General features: G+C 40.1%; 2 protein-coding genes across 3 annotated transcripts; one reads left to right on the forward strand and one right to left on the reverse strand.

The window, feature by feature from the left end:
* Window positions 1-1,026: 1,026 nt before the first annotated feature.
* Window positions 1,027-12,188, reverse strand: alg10 (ALG10 alpha-1,2-mannosyltransferase). Its single transcript, XM_072562137.1, has 3 exons — window positions 12,024-12,188; window positions 6,356-6,553; window positions 1,027-4,093 (listed from the first exon to the last, which is right to left on the reverse strand). The coding sequence occupies exons 1-3, from the start codon at window positions 12,186-12,188 to the stop codon at window positions 3,041-3,043; spliced, it is 1,416 nt and encodes a 471-aa protein (XP_072418238.1). The 3' UTR covers window positions 1,027-3,040.
* Window positions 12,037-20,172, forward strand: tprkb (Tp53rk binding protein). 2 transcript variants are annotated; one of them, XM_072562140.1, is made up of 5 exons: window positions 12,037-12,192; window positions 15,106-15,271; window positions 16,868-16,990; window positions 19,068-19,244; window positions 19,818-20,172. In XM_072562140.1, exons 2-5 carry the CDS (start codon window positions 15,131-15,133, stop codon window positions 19,902-19,904), a joined length of 528 nt encoding a protein of 175 aa, XP_072418241.1. In that variant the 5' UTR covers window positions 12,037-12,192; window positions 15,106-15,130; the 3' UTR covers window positions 19,905-20,172. The 2 variants fall into 2 exon arrangements, with proteins under 2 accessions (XP_072418241.1, XP_072418239.1); XM_072562138.1 differs by lacking the exon at window positions 12,037-12,192 and adding an exon at window positions 12,493-12,595.
* The last annotated feature ends 759 nt before the right edge of the window (window positions 20,173-20,931 follow it).

The following is a 20,931-nucleotide window of genomic DNA, read 5'->3' on the forward strand; positions in this document are numbered from 1 at the left end:
AAGACAAACTGATTTCACGATTGTTTTAAAATAGTGGCTGTTTGCATTGAGAAAAATGGAAGCATTCACACAATATCACGATTAATAGCCTCAAACACTTCTAGTGTAAACTTTGTACAGCAGTTCATTGCATAGTTGCCCTGAATACAAGAAAAATACTCACATTTTGAATACTAAAATTAAAATTACACGTAGTGCGTTTTATAACCACTGGACATAACACTACAATTTAAAGCAATTATTGTAATATAGCTAATTTTGTCTTTAACTCCTGATATTGACTATGAGATGCAATGAGTTTACTGTTTGTTCCAACTGTTTACAGTTATCAATGGGAAAGGTAAAATCCCATAAGTCTGAAATTCATTTTGCTTTTTCTGAGAGTCATTTGCCATCTTCCAGTGATAAGATTCAACCCTACCACTTTCAGAAATAAGCCTTATAGAAATATGTGTAACAGGAAAAACTTTGTTATGTTAGAAAATTATATTTTTAACAGCTAGTCATTTCAGCTGCTGTGCATGCACTCTAACCTTTGTTTTGCTTTTTAAACGTTATTGAAAAAGGGGTAGTCAATACATTTTATTTCTTGGTTTGTTTTTAGTACAGATACTTCAATACAATTGGCTGTTTACACTGCGTGACAGCATTACTGTTGCTGGATACTTGTAGATCCCTTTCCACTGGTGCCAGATCCAAATTAATTTCAGGAAAAGGTGGAATTACAGGTATCCTTAAATCTTTGAAGCCAGCTTTACTCAAGCTCAGTGATGAATGCTATCACTTCACTGCTAACTCTAAAATCTCAGCCAATAATTCAACTCATGTGCATTGAAAACCAGCTATTTAAATTCCTCGGCCCGAAAACAGGACATTTAAAAGAGACTCATGCCATCTATGAACTAAGAGTATTAGTTTTATGGAAGCATTCAGATGATTGTGAATGATGACAGTCCAAATATAAAAACGAATCATTATAAAAATCTTAACTTTGGCAATTACATTTTATGCAAAAATTGTGTCATGTTTTTGCACAACTGGTTGAAATTTAATATTTAAAAATAGTGACAATTTCAAATCATAAGGAATATACAAATGGGAATGGACAAAGATAACGCAAATAGGAAAACTACAATGAGCTCAAAAAACAAACAATTAAAATAAGCTACAACCACAAATGAAAAAAATAATGCCAATTAGCATGGTCGAAGTTTATTTGGAAAATCTTTTGGCTAAACAAAAATCTTTTCCCCCTCCAACTCGGTTTTGATTTGATCCCTGCCCTCCCCATCATTGTTGCCCTCTGAGAAGGGCACGGCTTGTCACTGGCCACTCGGGGGATTCCTTTCTTCCTGGTGGTGGAAATTGAATAAAGATTTGTACACCTGTATCTCACACCTGTGCACACACTTCATGGGTGCTGGGGACTATATAAGCACTACCACAGTTAGGTGGTAGAGTGGGGGTAAAATAAAATAAATAAATAAACAGAAAAAATATAAATAGGGGATCACTTAGGCAAAAAAAGAGAAAAAAATATATATAAACAGGGGATTCAGAATCTCCTCAGTTGAGGAAACTGACTCCGAACCTGCTGGCCACAACCAGTGTATTGGCACAAGTAAATAAAGGGGGGCTTGCCTTTGTAATTGCCTTTACATTTTAGGCTCTATTTTCACCGCACATTTCTCACCCTCAAACTGAATGTGACATTATATCATGTTACAGTTGTTACCTAATTGATCCTTTACTGTGAAGTCAGTAATTAATACTGTTTCATTACACTGACATAGGTGGCTGACTTTCAGATGAGATTTTAGATCGATGCCCAAATTCCATAAAAGATACCACAAATTAGCCGATGAGAAGAAAGACCTTTCGTCTTGGCTAACTCTCAACCAACACCAAACAGATTGACCAGTTACTCGCTTTACTGTTGTTTCTGGGACCATGTTGTATGCACACTGGCTGCTGGATGTGCTGTCAAAGCAATGATGACTACAGTTCAAAAGTCATTCTTTGGCTGCAGAACACTTTGGGATATTCTGACGATATGACAGCTGCTTATTTAAATACAAGTAATATTTTCATAAGTTAAAACCTACCTAAATAATTTCCTTCCTGTAGTAGACAAATACCTTTTCTTATGGGGACCAGAAATAAAATCCCATTTCCCAAATGTCCTCAAAGACTTTCTAAGTCTTCTCTGTGGAAATGACTAAATCTTTCCCTCTCCCTCTAACTCAGTGACCATAGAGCGTCTGCAAAAAAAATGAATTACTAAAAATCATTAAAATAGATAAATTGCACCAATTGAGAAAAAAAAGCTACAGATAAAAGCTGTGAGATAACAACCGGCAATCAAGTTCAATATCAAACAAAACGTGATACAGCAAACGTGACTAGAATACAGCAGGTGAAATCAAGAATAATAATTTCTCTAACACAGGTCTAATTGTGGAAAACATTAAAAGATCAGTACATCAGTTTTCAAATATCTAATATTTATACTAGTCCTCAATCCCTCAGTTTAATGCATACATAATAAAAGTGATAACATGCAGAACTGAATACGTTGTAATGCTAAAATGAGATAAAACTGTTTGCCCAATAAGCAGAGTCACCATTTCAAATGGACAAAACAGAATATCACAAACTCTTTTAACCATAAGCTCTTGAAGTACTTTTGCTGTATAATCAAAATATAATAACATTAAATGTATCTGTAATTCAGTCAGGTTAGTAACTTACTTTTGAAACAGCACAATCAAGACTAATATAGTGCATGTGACTAAAACAAATGTTTACATGAACAGATTTGAATAAATGATGTTATCATGGTGATTAGAGAGTTTGGCAGAAAAAACATGAACACCAGTATTCCAAATACACAACTACATAGGGAAAAAAATTTAAAGAAAGATCTTCTTCCAAATGTTATGGATATTACAAATATTTTGATTATGGTTAAGTATTTCTGAAGAATGTTAACCATTTATGTACATGATCTTTTAATGCTAAATAAAAATGTTCCCAAACATCACCACATAAACCTGTGAACTTCTTCGCTACCTGGCCACTGGAAGGTTTTGTAGAGAAACAAGTAAACAGTTAGCACATTTAGTATAGAATACATAGCCAGCTCCGCAAGAATCTTGAAACCCAAAGGCATTGGGATGTTCAGTCTGAAGATAAGATATGGCACAATGAAATAACGAAATTCTAATAACTTTTGTGGAACAGTAGCAGCAGCCAAACAGATAAAAAACGCTAAGTTCCAGAAAATTGATTTGGACTTCAATGTTTCAATAAATGTCCAAACAGCAAAGATATACCCTGGGACCAACATATACTTGATTAGTTCGTGCCTCTGAAAGATATTTTTCCAAACATAAAATGTGTAATGTCTGTTATCGGCCAGCAAAAACTTATGAATGTAAGTGAACTTCCAAATCAACAACAAGGAGACAACTACAAGAAATAGGTAAAATAAAGGTTGCTTCTTTACTGAACTTAGGAAAGTTATTATCTTATGAGGGGAAAGCAGATGAGGAACAGAGAATACTAGGGTGAAGGAAAAGAAGTAGAATAACTGAGGAAAGTTGAGAGAGATCTCGTGGTTGGTCCTGTCACCGATAACTATTCCTCCATTCAAGGAGACAAACAGCAGAAATCCCACAACTAAGATGATGTATGGCCAGGTCAGAAATATCAGTGCTTTCAGATTGTTAAACGATAGGACATACTCTAACAGGAAGCGCGCAATCTTCTTGATCTCCACAGTGGAGTTTAGAATAACTGTCTTTTCATCCCTTTTCTTGAGAGAATCAATCTTCCACGCTTCTGTCAATTTCTGTGCGACAACACTTCCTGCACAGAATATAATCCAGACGATGTTAGTCTGACGGAACATAAAGGCACAGAATCCAAGGCAAGCAGCAATACTATGACTCCCATATAGGCACATCAGATAAGTAAATAAAATGAAGAATGTTGAGCCTGCATCTGTGTAATAGAGGAATGAGAAAAAGTAAAGCAGGGGAAATGAGGCAAGTGTTAATGCAGACATAATTCTCCAGAATGTACAGGTGGCCTGCAAAGGGACAAAAAAAAAGAAACATTATTCATTGACAATATATCTGCATTAAGTCAATAAGAAAGCAACACCAATTTTGATTACAACAATATAAACAAGCAAATGCTCTATCATTCATATTCTGTACTCCTAGTATTTTTTGACCACTTTAACAGTTGATCATCATTCATTGCTACTGATAGGTTCTACTTCTGTAAGTCCAATTAATTCACCATGATGTAAATTATTTCCAAGTACAGGATGAGGGAAAATAAACAAGTTTTATGTAAAAGTTGTAGTCCTTCTGGATCATAGGGCTGTTCTTTTATGTGCCTTCATAAACAGAACAATTACGACAGGCAACTAGCTGCAGGTAGCTATTGGGATTTCTGCTGTTTGAGCTCTTCCACCCTAACAAGATGTGGTTGTGTGCTAGGCCATAATTTGTTTGCACCATTGGCATATTTTTCTCACTGAGACTAGTCATGACAGATTGCAACTGCCATTATTATTGTTCAATGAGACTTACAGCAGCCAATAGTGTTGAATTTTGTGCGTTATGTGAAGGGGTAACAGTAATGGGGACCAGAATGAATAACACATTGTATCAGCAAGAGTTACTTCAGTTCAGCAGACCTGAAGATACAGGTAAACCTTTGAGCTATAATCATTAACTTATTTCTGCAAATTTACTTCCTGGATTATAAAACAGTCCAACTAGTCAAGAGGGGAATGGAGGAATATTCTATTGCTACTCGCATACACAATTAAAGCTCAATGCTTGATGAGCAGGATGGAGACTAACAAAAAGGTATTTGAAAACAATTCCACTAGTTCCAAAAACATTGCTAGGTACACAAACATGTCAGATAGAAATAGGAAAATATTTCAGAACAAAGCTTCTTAGATGGGGTTACTTGGGGAAGTCACTGTTTGATAATAATACAGATGTCATGTGTTCAATTTCCACTCAGCACGGCATTAGCTGAGATATGATCTATTTCTCACTGTGCTGGGCAAGAAACAAGCAGATCAAGCTCGAGTTTCACATCCTGATGGTTACAGGGTACTTATGGAAATTGTTTTCTGTCATCTTTATCCTTACCCAATGTACTATGGCTTGAAACTATGCCTTAAAAAGGAAGTGGGGTAATGAGGTTACACTACAATATAAAATACTGCCTTTTTGTATAAAATACAAAATTCTAAATAGGATTTTTAAAATACTAAGATGAAAACATTGTTTTATGTTAACAGTACATTATTTGTGTTTATGCATGCAGATGGCAGGCATTAGCTGCGGTTTCACTTAAAGTCAGAGTCATAGAGATGTACAGCATGGAAACAGACCCTTCAGTCCAACCCATTCACGCCGACCAGATATCCCAACCCAATCTAGTCCCACCTGTCAGCACCCGGCCCATATCCCTCCAAACCCTTACTATTCATATACCCAGACAATATGACAATAATATGGCTTTAAGGGATGTATCTGGTCCTTTTCTTTTAAGACAGGTGGAGACAGAGGTGCGAGCGGTCTGCTCAAAGACAACAAACAGTTTATGAGGCCTTGGGGTTGAATGGGTGGTGTCAAACTCCCACAGAATCAAGATTTTTAGTTTTTATTTTCTGCAGCTGCTGTTGGGGTCTTGAAGCTGATGGGGAAGCTCTTATTCCTCTCTCTGTTACAGCTAAAAGCGGTGGTTCTCTTCTTGCTGTTAGAATTGCATGTGAGACAATCTATTTTACGGAATTTGCCTTTGCCAAGAGTGTTATTATGGGATGTTACTATATTGGAACAGTTAATTAACAGTTGTTAATATATTTTATTTTGTTAAGCATTTCAAGTGAGTTACAATTAAGCCAACTCTTTTCTTTCATTTTGCGTGTATTTTAACAATAGTGAATGAAAGAAGTGTGTTTTGCTTCAAGCCTGGAAGTTCAACCAATCGAGTTACATCCAGAACGCAACATCTGGCATTTGCCTTTAAAATACAAAAAAGTTAGGGTCTAGGCTATTTCCTTGTCATGTTTTGAGAGGATTTGGTCTGGTCCATAACAACACACAAAAACATGCTTTCTGAAATTCTGTGTGATTGAGCTAATGGTATACGCTTGCAACGTTTAACTTCACAACTTAATGGAAGATAACGGAAAGATCAGCTCGTACTAATCTTCGACTGGCTTTCTAGAACATAACACTTACAACAGACGCCATACAGCTTTAAGTACAGGTTTTCTCATCCAACATTGAGGAAAAAAGGGTAGAAACTTGTGTACCTTGTCCTTCTGATGAATCTTGCACAAGAGCAGATAAAGCAAGTAGAGGTTGCCAGTATTGAAGAGAAGATTAACGAATCGTAGCATTCCTGTAGAACATACTACACTCCCTGTCCAACCCATCAGCCAAGATACTGGCTTGATTATCCCAGTAGACACCAGATAGAGGCCAGGTAAAGTTGTGATCATTGGATCCCACTGCATGAGAGAATTAAGCAATTTATAATTTAAATATACATAAATTGGGAATAAGTGTGTTTGTAGTGTAATTATAATAATGTAATTGTAATCAGGGACAGTATAGTAAGGGGAATAAACGCTATTTTCTGTGGCCAGGATTGACAATCCGAAGACAGTGTTGCCTGCCTGGTGCCCCAGTTCAGGATATCTCATCTGTCTTGCCGAGGAACTTGGAATGGGAGAGGAAAGATCCAGAGGCTGTGGGTCCACATAGATACCAATGCTATATGCAGTGAGAGGAAAGAGGTTCTGCTGAGTGATAATGAATAGCAAAAGGCCAAATTAAAAAACAGAACCAAAAAAGTAATAATCTCTGGATTACTATCTCAGTCATGAACAAATTGGCATAAGATCGACAGTATTGAAGAGGAAAATGCATAGCTGAATGACTGGGGGGAGAGAAACGGGTTCAAATTCAGGGGACACTGGTGCCAGCATGATCTGATTGGAGTTTGTCCCATCAGAACAGCTCCCTCTCTCCCGGAACCGGTGCCAAAGTCCGAGCAAATCACAAAATTAGAGCTGTGGATAGGGCTTTAACTAGTGGGGGAGGTAGCTTCAATTGCATGGAAGATCATCGAAAATGTTCGGGGTGGCGGAGTTGGGGGGGGCGGGGGGCGCTCAGCAGAGGTCATTAGAGTTTCCAGAATAACTAATAGAACAGAGAGTATGAAAACACTCAAGAATCAAATTTCAGGCACAGCAGTTAAGGGGATAACTATGAGAAGGGGTGCAGTCAACACAGGACTGAAGGTGTTGTACTTAGATGCATGCAATATATGAAACAATGTAAATAAGCTTGTAGTGCAGATTGAAATTGGCAACTATGATGTTATGCGTATCACTGATGTGACTGCAAGGGGATCTGGGCTGGGATCTAAACATCGAAGGATCCTATCAAAAGGGCAGTTAGATGGGCAGAGAACACAGGATTGTCTTGTTCGTGAGAAATTGAATCAAACAGATAGCAAGAAGCCATATAGAGTTGGAAAGCACAGAAGCTGGTTGGGTAGAGTTGAGGAACTGCAAAGGGACAAAAAGACTCTGAGAGGCATTGTGCCCAAGCCTCCTAGCAGTATTCAGGATGTGAGGTAGGAAATACATCAGGAGATATAAAGGCATGCAAGAAAGGCACCGTGACAATAATCATAGGGGTCTTCAATATGCAGGTGGATTGGGAAACTCAGGTTGGGTGGATCTCAAGAAGTGGAATGTCTAAGAAACTGTTTTTTTGGAGCAACTTGTGGTCGAGCCCACTAGGGAACCATAAATTTTGGACTTGGTGATGTGTAATGAGGCATTTGATTAGGAAGCTTAATGGGGAAGGAATCCCTATGGGGCAGTGACCATAATTTAACAGAATTTATCTTGCAGTTTTGAGGGGGAGAAACTGGAATCAGGTGTAACATTATTACAATTGGGTAAAGATAACTACAAAGTGATGAGGGAGCACCTTGCCAGAGTTGACTGGAAGGGAAGCCTAGCAGAGAAGATGGGGGAGCAGCAATGGCAGGGGCTTCTGGGGGTAACTCTGGAGGCACAGCAGAAATTCATCCAAAGGAAGAAGAAAACACTAAGGGGAGGATGAGGCAAACATGGCTGACAAGGGAAGTCAGGGACAGCGTAAAAAGTGAGTGGAGGATAAAATATAAGAGTAAGCTATCTAGTAATATAAGACTGCAGGAGCTTGTTATTAAAAAAGGTAACAGAGAGGCAAGAGTGGACATTAAACTGGTGGGGAAGTAGTAATGGGGTATGAAGAAACAGTGAAGGAAGTGAAGAGGTACTCTGCATCAGTTCGTGCAATGCCAGACACCAGCAGCATTCCCAAACTTTAGGGTGGACGGGGAAATGTGACTGAAACTTACTGAATACTGAGAGGCTTGGATAGAGTAGATATGGAGATGTTTCTACTAGGAGAGAGTAGAACCTGAGGGCACAGCCTCAGAGTGAAGGCATGACCCTTCAGTACTGAAACAAGGAGGAATTTCTTCGATCAGAGGCTGGTTAGTCTGTGGAATTCATTGCCACACTGCGCTGCAGAGACCAAGTCATTGAGTGTATTTATGAAAATTTTTCCCTGCTTTTCTTTTTTCCCAGGGTGGAGTAGTCCAAAATTAGAAGGCATAGATTTAAGGTGAGAGGAGATAAGTTTAAAAGGGGCCTGAAGGGCAACTTTTTCACACACAGGGTGGTGCATGTATGGAATGAGCGGCTAGAGCTGGTGGTGGAGACGGTACAATTACAACCTTTAAAAGGCATCTGGATAGGTATATTAAATAGGAAACGTTTAGAGGAATATGGGCCAAATGCTGGCAAATGGGACTCCATCAGTTTAGAATAAGCTGATCGGCATGGACAAGTTGCACTGAAGGGTCTGTTTCTGTGTTGTATGACTCTATAACAGAGATAGGTAGGTTCTTAATTGGTAAGGGGATCAAAAGAAGCATGAGAATGGGGTCCAAAAACATATAAGTCATGACGGAATGATGGAGTGGACTCAATCTGCTGGAATAGCCTAATTCTGCTCTTGTATGTTATGGTCTATACCACAGATAAAAAAACCCAACTTGCTAACCCAAAGTGCAGTCGATGCTGGGACAGCGAGTAAATTTAAGGAGGAGTTAAGACAGATTTTTAATTGGTGATGGGTTGAAGAGATATGGAGAGAAGGCAGGAAAATAGGGTGAGGAATATATCAGCCATGATCGAATGGCAGAGCAGAATGACCTAATTCTGCTCCTCTTTCGTATGAACTTAAAGAAAGAGCAATGCGCAGAAGTTTGGAAATTATAGGCAGCATATTAATATTGTATCATTATTCCTTTAAAGGAAGGATATTATTAAGGTGGAAAGGATTCAGAAGAGACTTACCAGAATGTTGCCAGAAATGGAGGGTTTCAGTTATGGACAGAGATTGGATAGGTTGGGACTTTTTTGACTGGACCATCAGAGGTCGAAGGGCAACCTCATACAGGTTTACAAGTTCGTTAACGGGTATACAGAAGGTGAATGGCAGGTGTCTTTTCCCTCGGGTGGGGGCTTTCAAGACTAGGGGGCATACTTTTAAAAAGTGAGAGGAAAAGGTTTAAAAGAAGACGTAAAAGCCAATGTTTTTTTACTACACACACACACTCCAGAGAAAGTGGATGCAGGTACAGTTACAACATTTAAAAGACATCTAGATAAGCACATAAATAAGAAATATTTGGAAGGATTTGGTGGGACTCGTTTAGTTTGGGATTATGGTTGACCCGAAGGGTCTACTTCCATACTGTATGACTCTATGACCCTACAATGGAGGGATGGGAAATGTCCACGTCCCTGTCAAAACTATTGCATATTAACCAAATAAGTCAACAAATGTATTGAATTGTAGGTTTGTAGGAATGAATTCTGATCTTCAACAACACCAGTAGGCAGAAGGATCAAGTGAGGTCAATTTCGAACACAAAAACCAGAATATGGAATGAGTCCCATTAACTGCCAGAAAATAACAGGCATATCAGGAGATATTAAGGAGAGGGGGAGAAATAACTTATTTGAAAGGACAAGAAAATAATTGTGTCCATGTCCCAATAGTTTTTTTTTGATCTGGATTTATAGACACATAAAGGTGGATAAATCCCCAGGACTTGATCAGGTGTACCCTAGAACACTGTGGGAAGCTAGAGAAGTGATTGCTGAGCCTCTTGCTGAGATATTTGTATCATTGATAGTCACAGGTGAGGTGCCGGAAGACCGGAGGTTGGTTAACGTGGTGCCACTGTTTAAGAAGGATGGTAAGGACAAGCCAGGGAACTATAGACTGGTGAGCCTGACCTCGGTGGTGGGCAAGTTGTTGGAGAGAATCCTGAGGGACAGGATGAGTATTTGGAAAGGCAAGGACTGATAGTCCACATGGCTTTGTGCATGGGAAATGATGTCTCACAAACTTGATTGAGTTTTTTGAAGAAGTAACAAAGAGGATTGATGAGGGCAGAGTGGTAGATATGATCTATATGGATTTCAGTAAGGAGTTCGACAAGGTTTCTCATGGGAGACTGATTAGCAAGGTTAGATCTCACAGAAAACAGGGAGAATTAGCCATGTGGATACAGTACTGGCTCAAAGGCAGAAGGTGGTGGTGGAGGGTTGTTTTTCAGACTGGAGGCCTGTGACCAGTGGAGTGCTACAAGGATTGGTGCTGGGTCCTCTACGTTTTGTCATTTATATAAATGGTTTGTATGTGAGCATAAAAGATATAGCTAGTAAGTTTGCAGATGGCACCAAAATTGGAGGTGTAGTGGACAGCGAAGAGGGTTACCTCATATTACAACAGGATCTTGACCAGATGGGCCAATGGGTTGAGAAGTGGCAGATGGAGTTTAATTCAGATAAATGCGAGGGGCTGCATTTTAGGAAAGCAAATCTTAGCAGGACTTATACACTTAATGGTAAGGTGCTAGGGAGTGTTGCTGAACAAAGAGGTCTTGGAGTGCAGATTAATCGCTCATTGAAAGTGGAGTCGCAGGTAGATAGGATAGTGAAGGAGGTGTTTGGTATGCTTTCCTTTATTGATCAAAGTATTGCATACAGGAGTTGGGAGGTCATGTTACGGTTGTACACGACATTGGTTAGGCCACTGTTGGAACATTGTGTGCAATTCTGGTCTCCTTCCTATTGGAAAGATGTTGTGAAACTTGAAAGGATTCAGAAAAGATTTACATGGATGTTGAAGGATTTGAGCTATGGGAAAAGGCTGAACAGGCTGGGGCTGTTTTCCCTGGAGCATCAGAGGCTGAGGGGTGACCTTATAGAGGTTTACAAAATTATGAGGGGCATGGATAGGGTAAATAAGCAAAATCTTTTCCCTGGGGTGGGGGAGTCCAGAACTAGAGGGCATAGGTTTAGGATGAGAGGGGAAAGATATAATAGAGACCTAAGGGGCAACTTTTTCCATGCAGAGGGTGATACATGTATGGAATGAGCTGCCAGAGGAAGTGGTGGGTGCTGGTACAACTGCAACATATAAAAGGCATTTGGATGGGTATATGAATAGGAAGGGTTTAAGAGAGATATGGACCGGGTGCTGGCAGGTGGGACTAGATTGGGTTGGGATATCTGGTAGGCATGGACGGGTTGGACCGAAGGGTCTGTTTCCATCTTGTGCATCAGATTTCCATGAGGCAAGTAAAAGAAAAACATCTAAGATGTTAGGGGCTGGGGGCAGGATGCGTGAACCACTGCCAAAAACAGGGTGGCAGAAACAGATTAAACATTTTAAAAGAGGATTATGGGCAGGGATCTTAGCACAGTGCTGATGGGTTGAATGGTCTCCTCTGAACTAATCACTTCAGTTTGCACTTCCGGGATCAGGCCACTAGGGGGCGAGGGGCCCGACCTCCTCCCGCTGGGGTCCGCCATTCAGCCGCAGTCAGCCGCATACCTCGGAAAACCTCCCGTCGCAGTACCGCTGCGCCTGCGGGACGTGGAAAATCTCGTCCATGTAAGGAGCCCTCTGCACCCGGCTGATGGCCGAGAAAACCACAGAGGAGATGAGGAAGTTGCTGCTGAGGAACGCGGAGAAGAGGAGCGGCTCCAGGCGCTCCATGACGGTCCGGGACGGAGGGGGGCGTGGTCTCACTGTGGGCGGGTTGCGGCACGTAATTGGGGCGGAGTCCAGTGACGCCGGAAAGAGGCGGGTTCAATACACCCACAGTCGGCGTGGCCAGTGACGCAAGAATGTACCCATATTGGGCGGGGCCAGTGGCAGGACTCATTAGGTAGGCGGGGCCAGATGCGCAGTGTGGGGCGGGTTCAATGTCGTCATTGGAGAGCGGGGCCAATGGCGGGATGAGGGGCGGGGCAGGTGTAATAATACCGGGCGGGGCGGGGCGGGGCGGGGCGGGGCGGGACGTGGTTGGAGATGGAGGTGGTCACTTTGTTTGTGGGGCGGAACCTTTATCGGGGATGTTTGTTTTCCGGGGGCGGGATTCGCCTGTCGGAGCTGTTCTAATGGTGAGTTGTGTCTTACCTCATGATCGATCCTTAGTTTCATTCTTTACTCTTCTGGAGTCGCAATGTGATTGAAAGCAATGTAGGTGTTTGAGACAAAAAAAAGCAGAAGCTCAGCGAGTCTGGCAGCATCTATGGAAATGCAGACGTTATTATAAATAAAAATCAATCCGGACTCGTAAACATTAACTTGTCCTTTTCTCCCCAAAGATGCTGCCCGTTGCAAAGTTTTAGATTTCCAACATCCGCAACTTTTTGCTTTCGCTTTAGTGCCCCGTTTCTTTATGGACGCTCTAGGCTCTCACTCTGCAACTGATCGTTTATCCTCCATCTGCTGCTGTCAACTTCCTGGTCGGTTATTTTGATCCGTCTCTCACCAAAATTTATATTAATTAATCATCACGTTGCTGATTGTACGATATGAGGGATGTCTGAACCGCAGACTATTATTGATTTCTCGGTCAAGATCAGTGTGGTGCTGGAAAAGCGCAGCAGGTCAGGCAGCATCCGAGGAGCAGGAGAATCGACGGGCAAAAGCCCTTCATCAGGAATAAAAATTATTGACTTGGACATAACCATTTAATTTTGAGATAACGCCCTTACTACCCAGCCAGGGCTACCGTTCAGTTAGTTGTCTAACAAGGTAAAAACAATGACTGCAGATGCTGAAAACCAAATACTGGATTAGTGGTGCTGGAAGAGCACAGCAGTTCAGGCAGCATCCAACGAGCAGCGAAATCGACGTTTCGGGCAAAAGCCCTTCATCAGGAACGTTGGATGCTGCCTGAACTGCTGTGCTCTTCCAGCACCACTAATCCAGTAGTTGTCTAACAAGCAGACTGTGGCTGAATTCCATTTCTGAAATGGCACTGTGATTCTCAAGCCAATTGCTGTGGTAGGTGTGAAGCAGGAAGGGCTGGGTGAATTATATAAGCATTATATGAGCTTCTAAATTGTGAATCTCTCAATGCTGTTAATTACCAGTGATGCTTTGCTTAGTGAATATTTATTACCACACTGTAGGTATTTATAAGATCTCAAATAATAAATGTCCCAAAATTAAGGCGTTAAAACACTTAATGGTAAGGTCCTAGGGAGTGTTGCTGAACAAAGAGACCTTAGAGTGCAGGTTCATTGTTCCTTGAAAGTAGAGTTGCAGGTTGATAGGTTAGTGAAGAAGGTATTTGGTATGCTTTCCTTTATTGGTCAAAGTATTGAGTACAGCTGCGGCTGTACAGGATGTTGGTTAGGCCACTTTTGGAACATTGCGTGCACTTCTGGTCTCCTTCCTGTCGTAAGGATGTTGTGAAACTTGAAAGGGTTCAGAAAAGATTTACAAGAATATTGCCAGGGTTGGAGGATTTGAGCTATAGGGAGAGATTAAATAGGCTGAGGCTGTTTTCCCGAGAGCTTCGGAGGCTAACAGTTGACCTTAGAGGTTTATAAAATCGCAAAAGATATGGAGAGGGTAAATAGACAAGGTCTTTTCCCTGGGATGGGAGAGACCACAACTAGAGGGTTTAGGTTGAGAAGGCACAGATATAAAAGAGACCTAAGGGGCATAGGGTTTGGAATGAGCTGCCAGAGGAAGTGGTGGAGGCTGGTATAATTGCAACATTTAAAAGGCATTTGGATGGGTATATTTACAGGAAGAGTTTGGAGGGATATGGGCTGGGTTCTGATAAGTAAGACTAGATTGGGTTGGGATATCTGGTTGGCATGGACGAGTTGGACTGAAGTGTCTGTTTCCATGCTGAACATCTCTCTGACTCTAAACGGTTGTAGAGGATAGTGTTTGTAAAAATAGTTCTCAAGGCAAGTCACACGAGGAATTTAAGTACCTGGAAAATAATACTGAAATTACTATTATTGATTAATCAATGAAGAATGTTTACAGTTTTTTCTTTATTGAATATTGTCCTTTTCTCCTGGTGAGGCGCATTGAGAAGAATGTAGTTCAGAAATATTGTGGATGGACAAATGTTAATTCATAAATTTCACCATTAATGCAATAAGTCTGTGTCTTTATGTTTTTTTATTTGTTTCGGGCAAACTGTGAAACTTAGCAGGTTCAGCAGTACCTATGGAGAGAGAAACAGAATTAATGTTTCAAATCCAATATAACTCTTCTTAACCATATAGTTCTGAAGAAGAGGTTCTTCCAGACCTTTTGCATTTCTCCAGCATTTTCTATTTATATAAAAGCAAAATACTACGATGTGAGAAACATGAAATAAAAACAGATCTTTAGTGTCTGCAGAATGTCGCTTTTGGAAAATAAAGTAAATTATTTTCCTGAAATAGTATATAACCAGTAAGTGAATGAATTCTTGGTATTTCTGTTTTAACTTTTTGTTTCCATTACTAGTTGATTTTGTGTTGGTCTTGGCATGAACCATGCAATATTTTTCAAGGAAGAATTTTACTTTGTAATCATTGAACCTAACTGCACAGTCTATTTTTTTCTTAGCAAGATTTTGTTAATCAGTCACATTGTCACCTTGTCACTTCAGGTATGCTGATCATCAGACGAACAAGATGATTATGATACATGAGCTAGAACTCTTTCCAGGATGCACTGTAACACTTCTGTTGTTTAAAGATGTTAAAAATGCTGCTGAACTTCGAAAGAAAGCTATGGAAGGAACCATAGATGGAGCATTGATAAATGCATCCATGGTGAGAATGATAATCTAATTATTGCTGTGATTTTGTTTTTAATATGTACATAAAGGGAATCCAGCAGTCATGAAGATTAGATTTCTTCTGAGGAAAGAAGGTGGTACATCTGTGAGCAAGAGAGAAACTGATGAGCAGAGTAACCAATATATTTGATAGATTCTTGTTATTTTGTTTAATAAAGTGCGGTTTCAAGTTTCACGTAATTTTCTTACAAGTTTATTATACTGTCACCTTTGGATTAGTGAGTAATGCATCGCAAGGTTGCTTGATCTATTTTCCATCAGGAAGTTTCCACATTCAGTCACTGGCCAACTGTTGCTGATGTAATGAATGCATTTTCATGCTGTCTTCAGTAGCTATAGGGTAAACAGAAAAAACATTAGCTTGAGGGTCACTTTTTTTTTCCCCCAAAGGCCTATACAAATTTACATGGATGAATTTTTGGCTGTTTTGTTTGTTGTCATTTTTCTCAGAGTCTTGCCCAATTTAGCTACAGGAGCATTGGATATTATATGAAGTAAACTGGGTCAGGGTTGAACTAGATTGGCAGCAACCTTCAAGTTGTTTTTCAGATGTTAAATAGAGCAGTTGGACAACTTATTAGCATGCCTGCTTCTAAACCAAAAGCGAACTAGGAGAAAGTGAGGACTGCAGATGCTGGAGATCGGAGCTGAAAATGTGTTCGTGGAAAAGTGCAGCAGGTCAGGCAGCATCAAAGGAGCAGGAGAATCGACGTTTCGGGCATGAGCTGCTTTCCCTGAAGAAGGGCTGATGCCCAAAATGTCGATTCTCCTGCTCCTTGGATGCTGCCTGACCTGCTGCACTTTTCCAGCAACACATTTTCAGCTCTAAACCAAAAGCTCCAGGTACCCATTCTACTTCAGAATTTTACAGATAAGGAAGGTACACACATAACATAAGTGTACAGGTTAAGAATTAGCTTGTAAATCCTTCCAACATACACCAAATTCAGGTGTCGAGAGGGTGAGTCCCCTGATCCGCTATCTGATGACAAGAGATTGGAGCCTCTCCCATCATTGCGATAGCTTCAGAATGCAGCTTGCATGTGAAAGTGTACATTCCACTGCAACTCTGAATATCTGGCATGGTTAGCTCATTTGCTTGGCAGCTCATGTGGATCAGATTGGTGTTAATACTAATTTGATCTCTGTTCAGGGGAGGGGTAGATTCTAGGCCTGCTTACCTGCCTCTATCTATGGAGAAAGTCATAGTGATGTGGGTGGGGCCTGCTGTTGTGCAGAGAACTCACACGGAAATGCTGCACTTGTAGCAGTTTCTAATCAACTCTACATACAATTGCAAGAGTTAAGTTCCTTTTGTAAAATCACTGCATTATCAGTGTCTAGTGTAAAATAGAATGTGAAAATATAAATTGTTGAGCTGATTTCAAAAGATATTATTCTACAATATTGTAAGTTGTGATTTTCATTTGGGGAAACTTGTTTGTAAAATGCTCCTGACCTGCTCTATTATCATTGAGAAAACTATATGAAACTGCCAATTTACATGGAGCTATCAATGCAATACATGCTTTTGTATAAACTGCACACAGTCTTTATCTCTCTCTTTCAGATAGTTGATCCTTTTCAGATACTTCTGGCAGTCAACAAAGCTGTTCATTTACACAAACTGGTCAAAATGAAGACAAGAGGCCTTTATTCTGAAATCATATTTAATCTCTCTCCAACAAATAATGTAAGGCTTGATTTTCTGAGCAGTGAATTGATTTTGGTGTAATAACTTGTACACTTTATCAGATGCATTTGTGCTGTTTTGCATTTCTCTTCATGTCCAGAATACTGCAGTTGTAGAACTACATAGAGTTGAACCTCACAGTTATAAACTGGTATCTCTAAGTGGGAAGTACAGTGGACATGCAGGAATCAGCCATTAGTGTCACTCAGTAATGTAATGTTTTTTTAAAATTAAAAATGAATTTTTTTTCTGAATTGTAAACATGGCAACAGGAGTAGAAAAAAGAACTATAAAATCTGGCTCAACTATTCAAGACTTTGCTTGTAATTTCTTTATTCACTCATAGGACATGGGTCTTGCTGACTGGGCCAGTGTTTATTATCTGTCCCTACTTGTCCTTCAGAAGGTGGTAGTGAGCTTCCTTCTTGAATTGCTACAGATAGACCCAGCATGTCATTGGGGATGGAGTTCCAGGATTTTGTCCCAACAACAGTGAGGGGACATGATGCTTTTCCAAGTTCAGATGGTGAATTACCTCGAGATAAACTTGCAGGTGGTGGTGTTCCGATGTATCTGCTGCTTTTTGTCATTTTATAGATGGAAGTGTTTGTGAGTTTTGAAGGTGCTGTCTGTGGCTTTGACAAATTTCTGCAGTGCATTTTGTAGATAGTAACAGCAGTGTGTAGAGGGCATCAGTAGTAGAGTGAATGGCATCACACTCACAAGCAGTCAATGGGGCTACTTTTGTCCTGGATGGTTTCAAGCTTCTTGAGTGTGGTTGAGGTAAGTGGGGAGCATTCTATCACACTTCAGACTTGTGCCTTCCAGGTCGTGGACAGCCTTTGGGGAGTCCAGAGGTGAGTTATTCACTGCAGTATTTATAGCCTGTGATGTGTTCTTGTAGCCACTGTATTTATTTGGTTAATCCAGTTCAGTTTCTATCCTATGGTAACTCCCAGGATGACGTTAGTGAGGGATTTATTAATGCTAATGACATTAAATGTCAATGGGTCATGGTTAGGTCACCCCCAATAAGAAACAGTCATTCCCTGCCATTTGTATGGTGTGAACGTTACTTTTTACTTGTAAGCCTGAACCTGGATGTGGACTGCTGCAGTATCTGAGGAGTTGCAAATGGTGCTGAACATTATGCAATCCTCCTGTATCTTCAAGAATATATGCTCTTTAACATCTTTTGCTGGCCTCTCATAATTAGAATGATAGAATTATTCCCAGCGGTTGTGTGGTTGTTTTCAGACACCATTTGGAAGGAGAATATGAAAATGCTTAACAGCCACATTTTTTATCCAACATTCAGGGTGGTGGCACATTCAACTCTTCTTTTCTGTCAGTAGTGTCTTTCTTTTTAATTTTGCTTTTCTTTAAAACATGATTCTTGAACATTTCTTAGAGTCATAGAGGTGTACAGCACTGAAACAGACTCTTTGGTCCACTTGTTCTTGCTGACCAGATATCCTATATTAATCTACTTCCATTTGCCTGCACTTGGCCCATATTCCTCTAAACCCTTCTTATTCATATATCCATCCAGCTGTGTCTTTAATGTTGTCATTGTCCCAGCCTCCACCACTCCTCTGGCAACTCATTTCATACATGTACCACCTTTTGCACGAAAGTGTTGCCCCTGATATCCCTTTTAAAGCTTTTCCCCCCTCACCCTAAACTTATGCCCTCTAGTTCCAGACTCCCCAACTGCTGGGAAAATACCTTGTTTATTTATCCTATCCACATCTCTCGTGATTTTATAAACCCCTATAAAATCACCTCTCAGCCTCCGATGCTTCAGGGAAAACAAGCCTAACCTATTCAGCTTCTACCTAGAGCTCAAATCCTTCAACCCTGGCAACATCCTTGTAAAATGTTTCTGAACCGTTTCAAGTTTCACACATCCTCACAATAGGACAGAGACCAGTATTGCACACAATATTCCAAAAGTGGCCTAACCAATGTCCTGTCCAGCCGTGACATGACCTCCCAACTCCTGTACTCAATGCTGTTCTTCAGAGAGGATGTTGACGGTTAAAAAGTCACAATTTCATTAGTTATTTTTCTGAAGATTTCAGATGCGTTCAGAAAATTTGGGATTTCAGATAGTGACTCGGCTGTTCTCATTGTTCTGGTGGATGATGGAGAGAAAAAATCTGATTTGGAAGGTGTTATAAGGCAAGTGGACGGGCAACAAATTCATGTCCAGGATCTCTCAACAATGGCAGATATGACCAAAATTAAAAAGGTTTGTGAGTAACGTGACTTCTTCATTACAGGATTTAAAATTAAATTGGTTTTCTTAAAGTCTGCATCCAAATCACCATTTTCATTTCGTGCAGTTTTGATTTATCATTTGATGCCACTATCATTAGGGATAAATTATGATTTGCTGCAATAAGTCTATTTTGTATGGTACCGATTACATGTCAATGAAACTTTGTATCAGAAAATTATAACTAGTTGCACAAAAACAAATGGCTGATGTGCTGAGCCATTCAGTCCATTTTCTTTACTCCTGTGCTGCTTTTCAGATTAATATTTACATTGACACCACTGATGTTCCTATTAAGATGCATACGTATTCATATGGACGTAATGATATCCAAAAATGCTTGCAGCTGAACCATTGACAGTAAAGTGTTCGAGTGTAGTTGGATAATGTTTTCTTCACCTTCATTAGGATCTCATTGTTAAGTCGATGGCTGATTCCTCTTCACACCTATAATCCTTTGCAGGATAACACATGTTTATTTGAGAGGAAGAAATGCCTTCCTGTCATTCCAAATGAACTATAATCAAAATGTTTTAATTTACACAGATTTACAAAGTGTCTCCTCCTGAGGAAAAGGTTAGCAATTTGTTGGATGCCATTATTTGTCGAATGGCAATAAAAGATATTCTTTGACAGAAGAAACCCTGTTACTTTAAATTAATTCTTCAACTTTGTTTCTTCTGAAGTGAAACAAAAGAGCAGCAGTGTATGAACTGGGAGCATTGCCTCTAATTTTATCTGCATTTGAACCAGAAATCAAAGTCCTCCTCTTCATTAACCACTGCAATCCATACAGAAGGCCCACCAGTGTGGTCTCAAGGTTGACTGTATGATTAAATAATAAATGCTGACTTTGGAAGCCATTGCCTATGCTTGAATAAAGATCTTGGAAATGTCTGTATTTCTTGTCGATGTACACTTCCTTTGCTGTTTGTTTTACTCCTGTGTGACAATAGTGATTGACCAGTACACTTTCGAAGATTAAATTAATTATATTTTGTTGCCGGTCTCCAACAGAATTAATGCTGTTACTGATCATCATCTCCAGTCTATCCAGTAACCAATACTGGACTTGGCTTCCTCTTGCCTGGAATCTAGAATTCCAAACCTTCTCATCCATGCCCAGTCATTTTAGTGCCTTCAGCAATTTTATCCTTTTCCCAATTAATGCTGTGAACCTCCCTTAACTAATTCTGGGCAGAAATCTTCAATACTGGCAGCTATTTAAAATGGCATGCTACCAGCTACTGGCTCATTCTGGCAAGTAACTATTTAATCTGATGTTTCATATATAATTGTGCGTGTCTTTTCCCTCAGGTTTCAAGACTAGACGGCATTGTTTTTAAGGTGAGAGGAGACAGATTTAAATAAACACACGAGGGGCAAAGTTTTTACACTGGTTCGCATGTGGAATGAACTTCCAGAGAAAGTGGTGAATGTAGGTACAATTACAACATCTAAAAGACACGTGGATAGGTAATCAATAGGAGAGGTTTGGAGGGATATGGACCAGGAGCAGGCAAGTAGGACTAGTTTGGAATTATAATTGACATAAACTGGTTGGATTGAAGAGTCTGTTTCTCTGCTGTATGACTGTAACAGTGGGCTGGAGAAGGTGAAAAATGGGAATAAAGGTCTGCAGGAGGGAGAGAGGAAAACA

The sequence above is a fragment of the Chiloscyllium punctatum genome, chromosome 44, assembly GCF_047496795.1.
Source record: "Chiloscyllium punctatum isolate Juve2018m chromosome 44, sChiPun1.3, whole genome shotgun sequence".
NCBI lineage: Eukaryota > Metazoa > Chordata > Chondrichthyes > Orectolobiformes > Hemiscylliidae > Chiloscyllium > Chiloscyllium punctatum.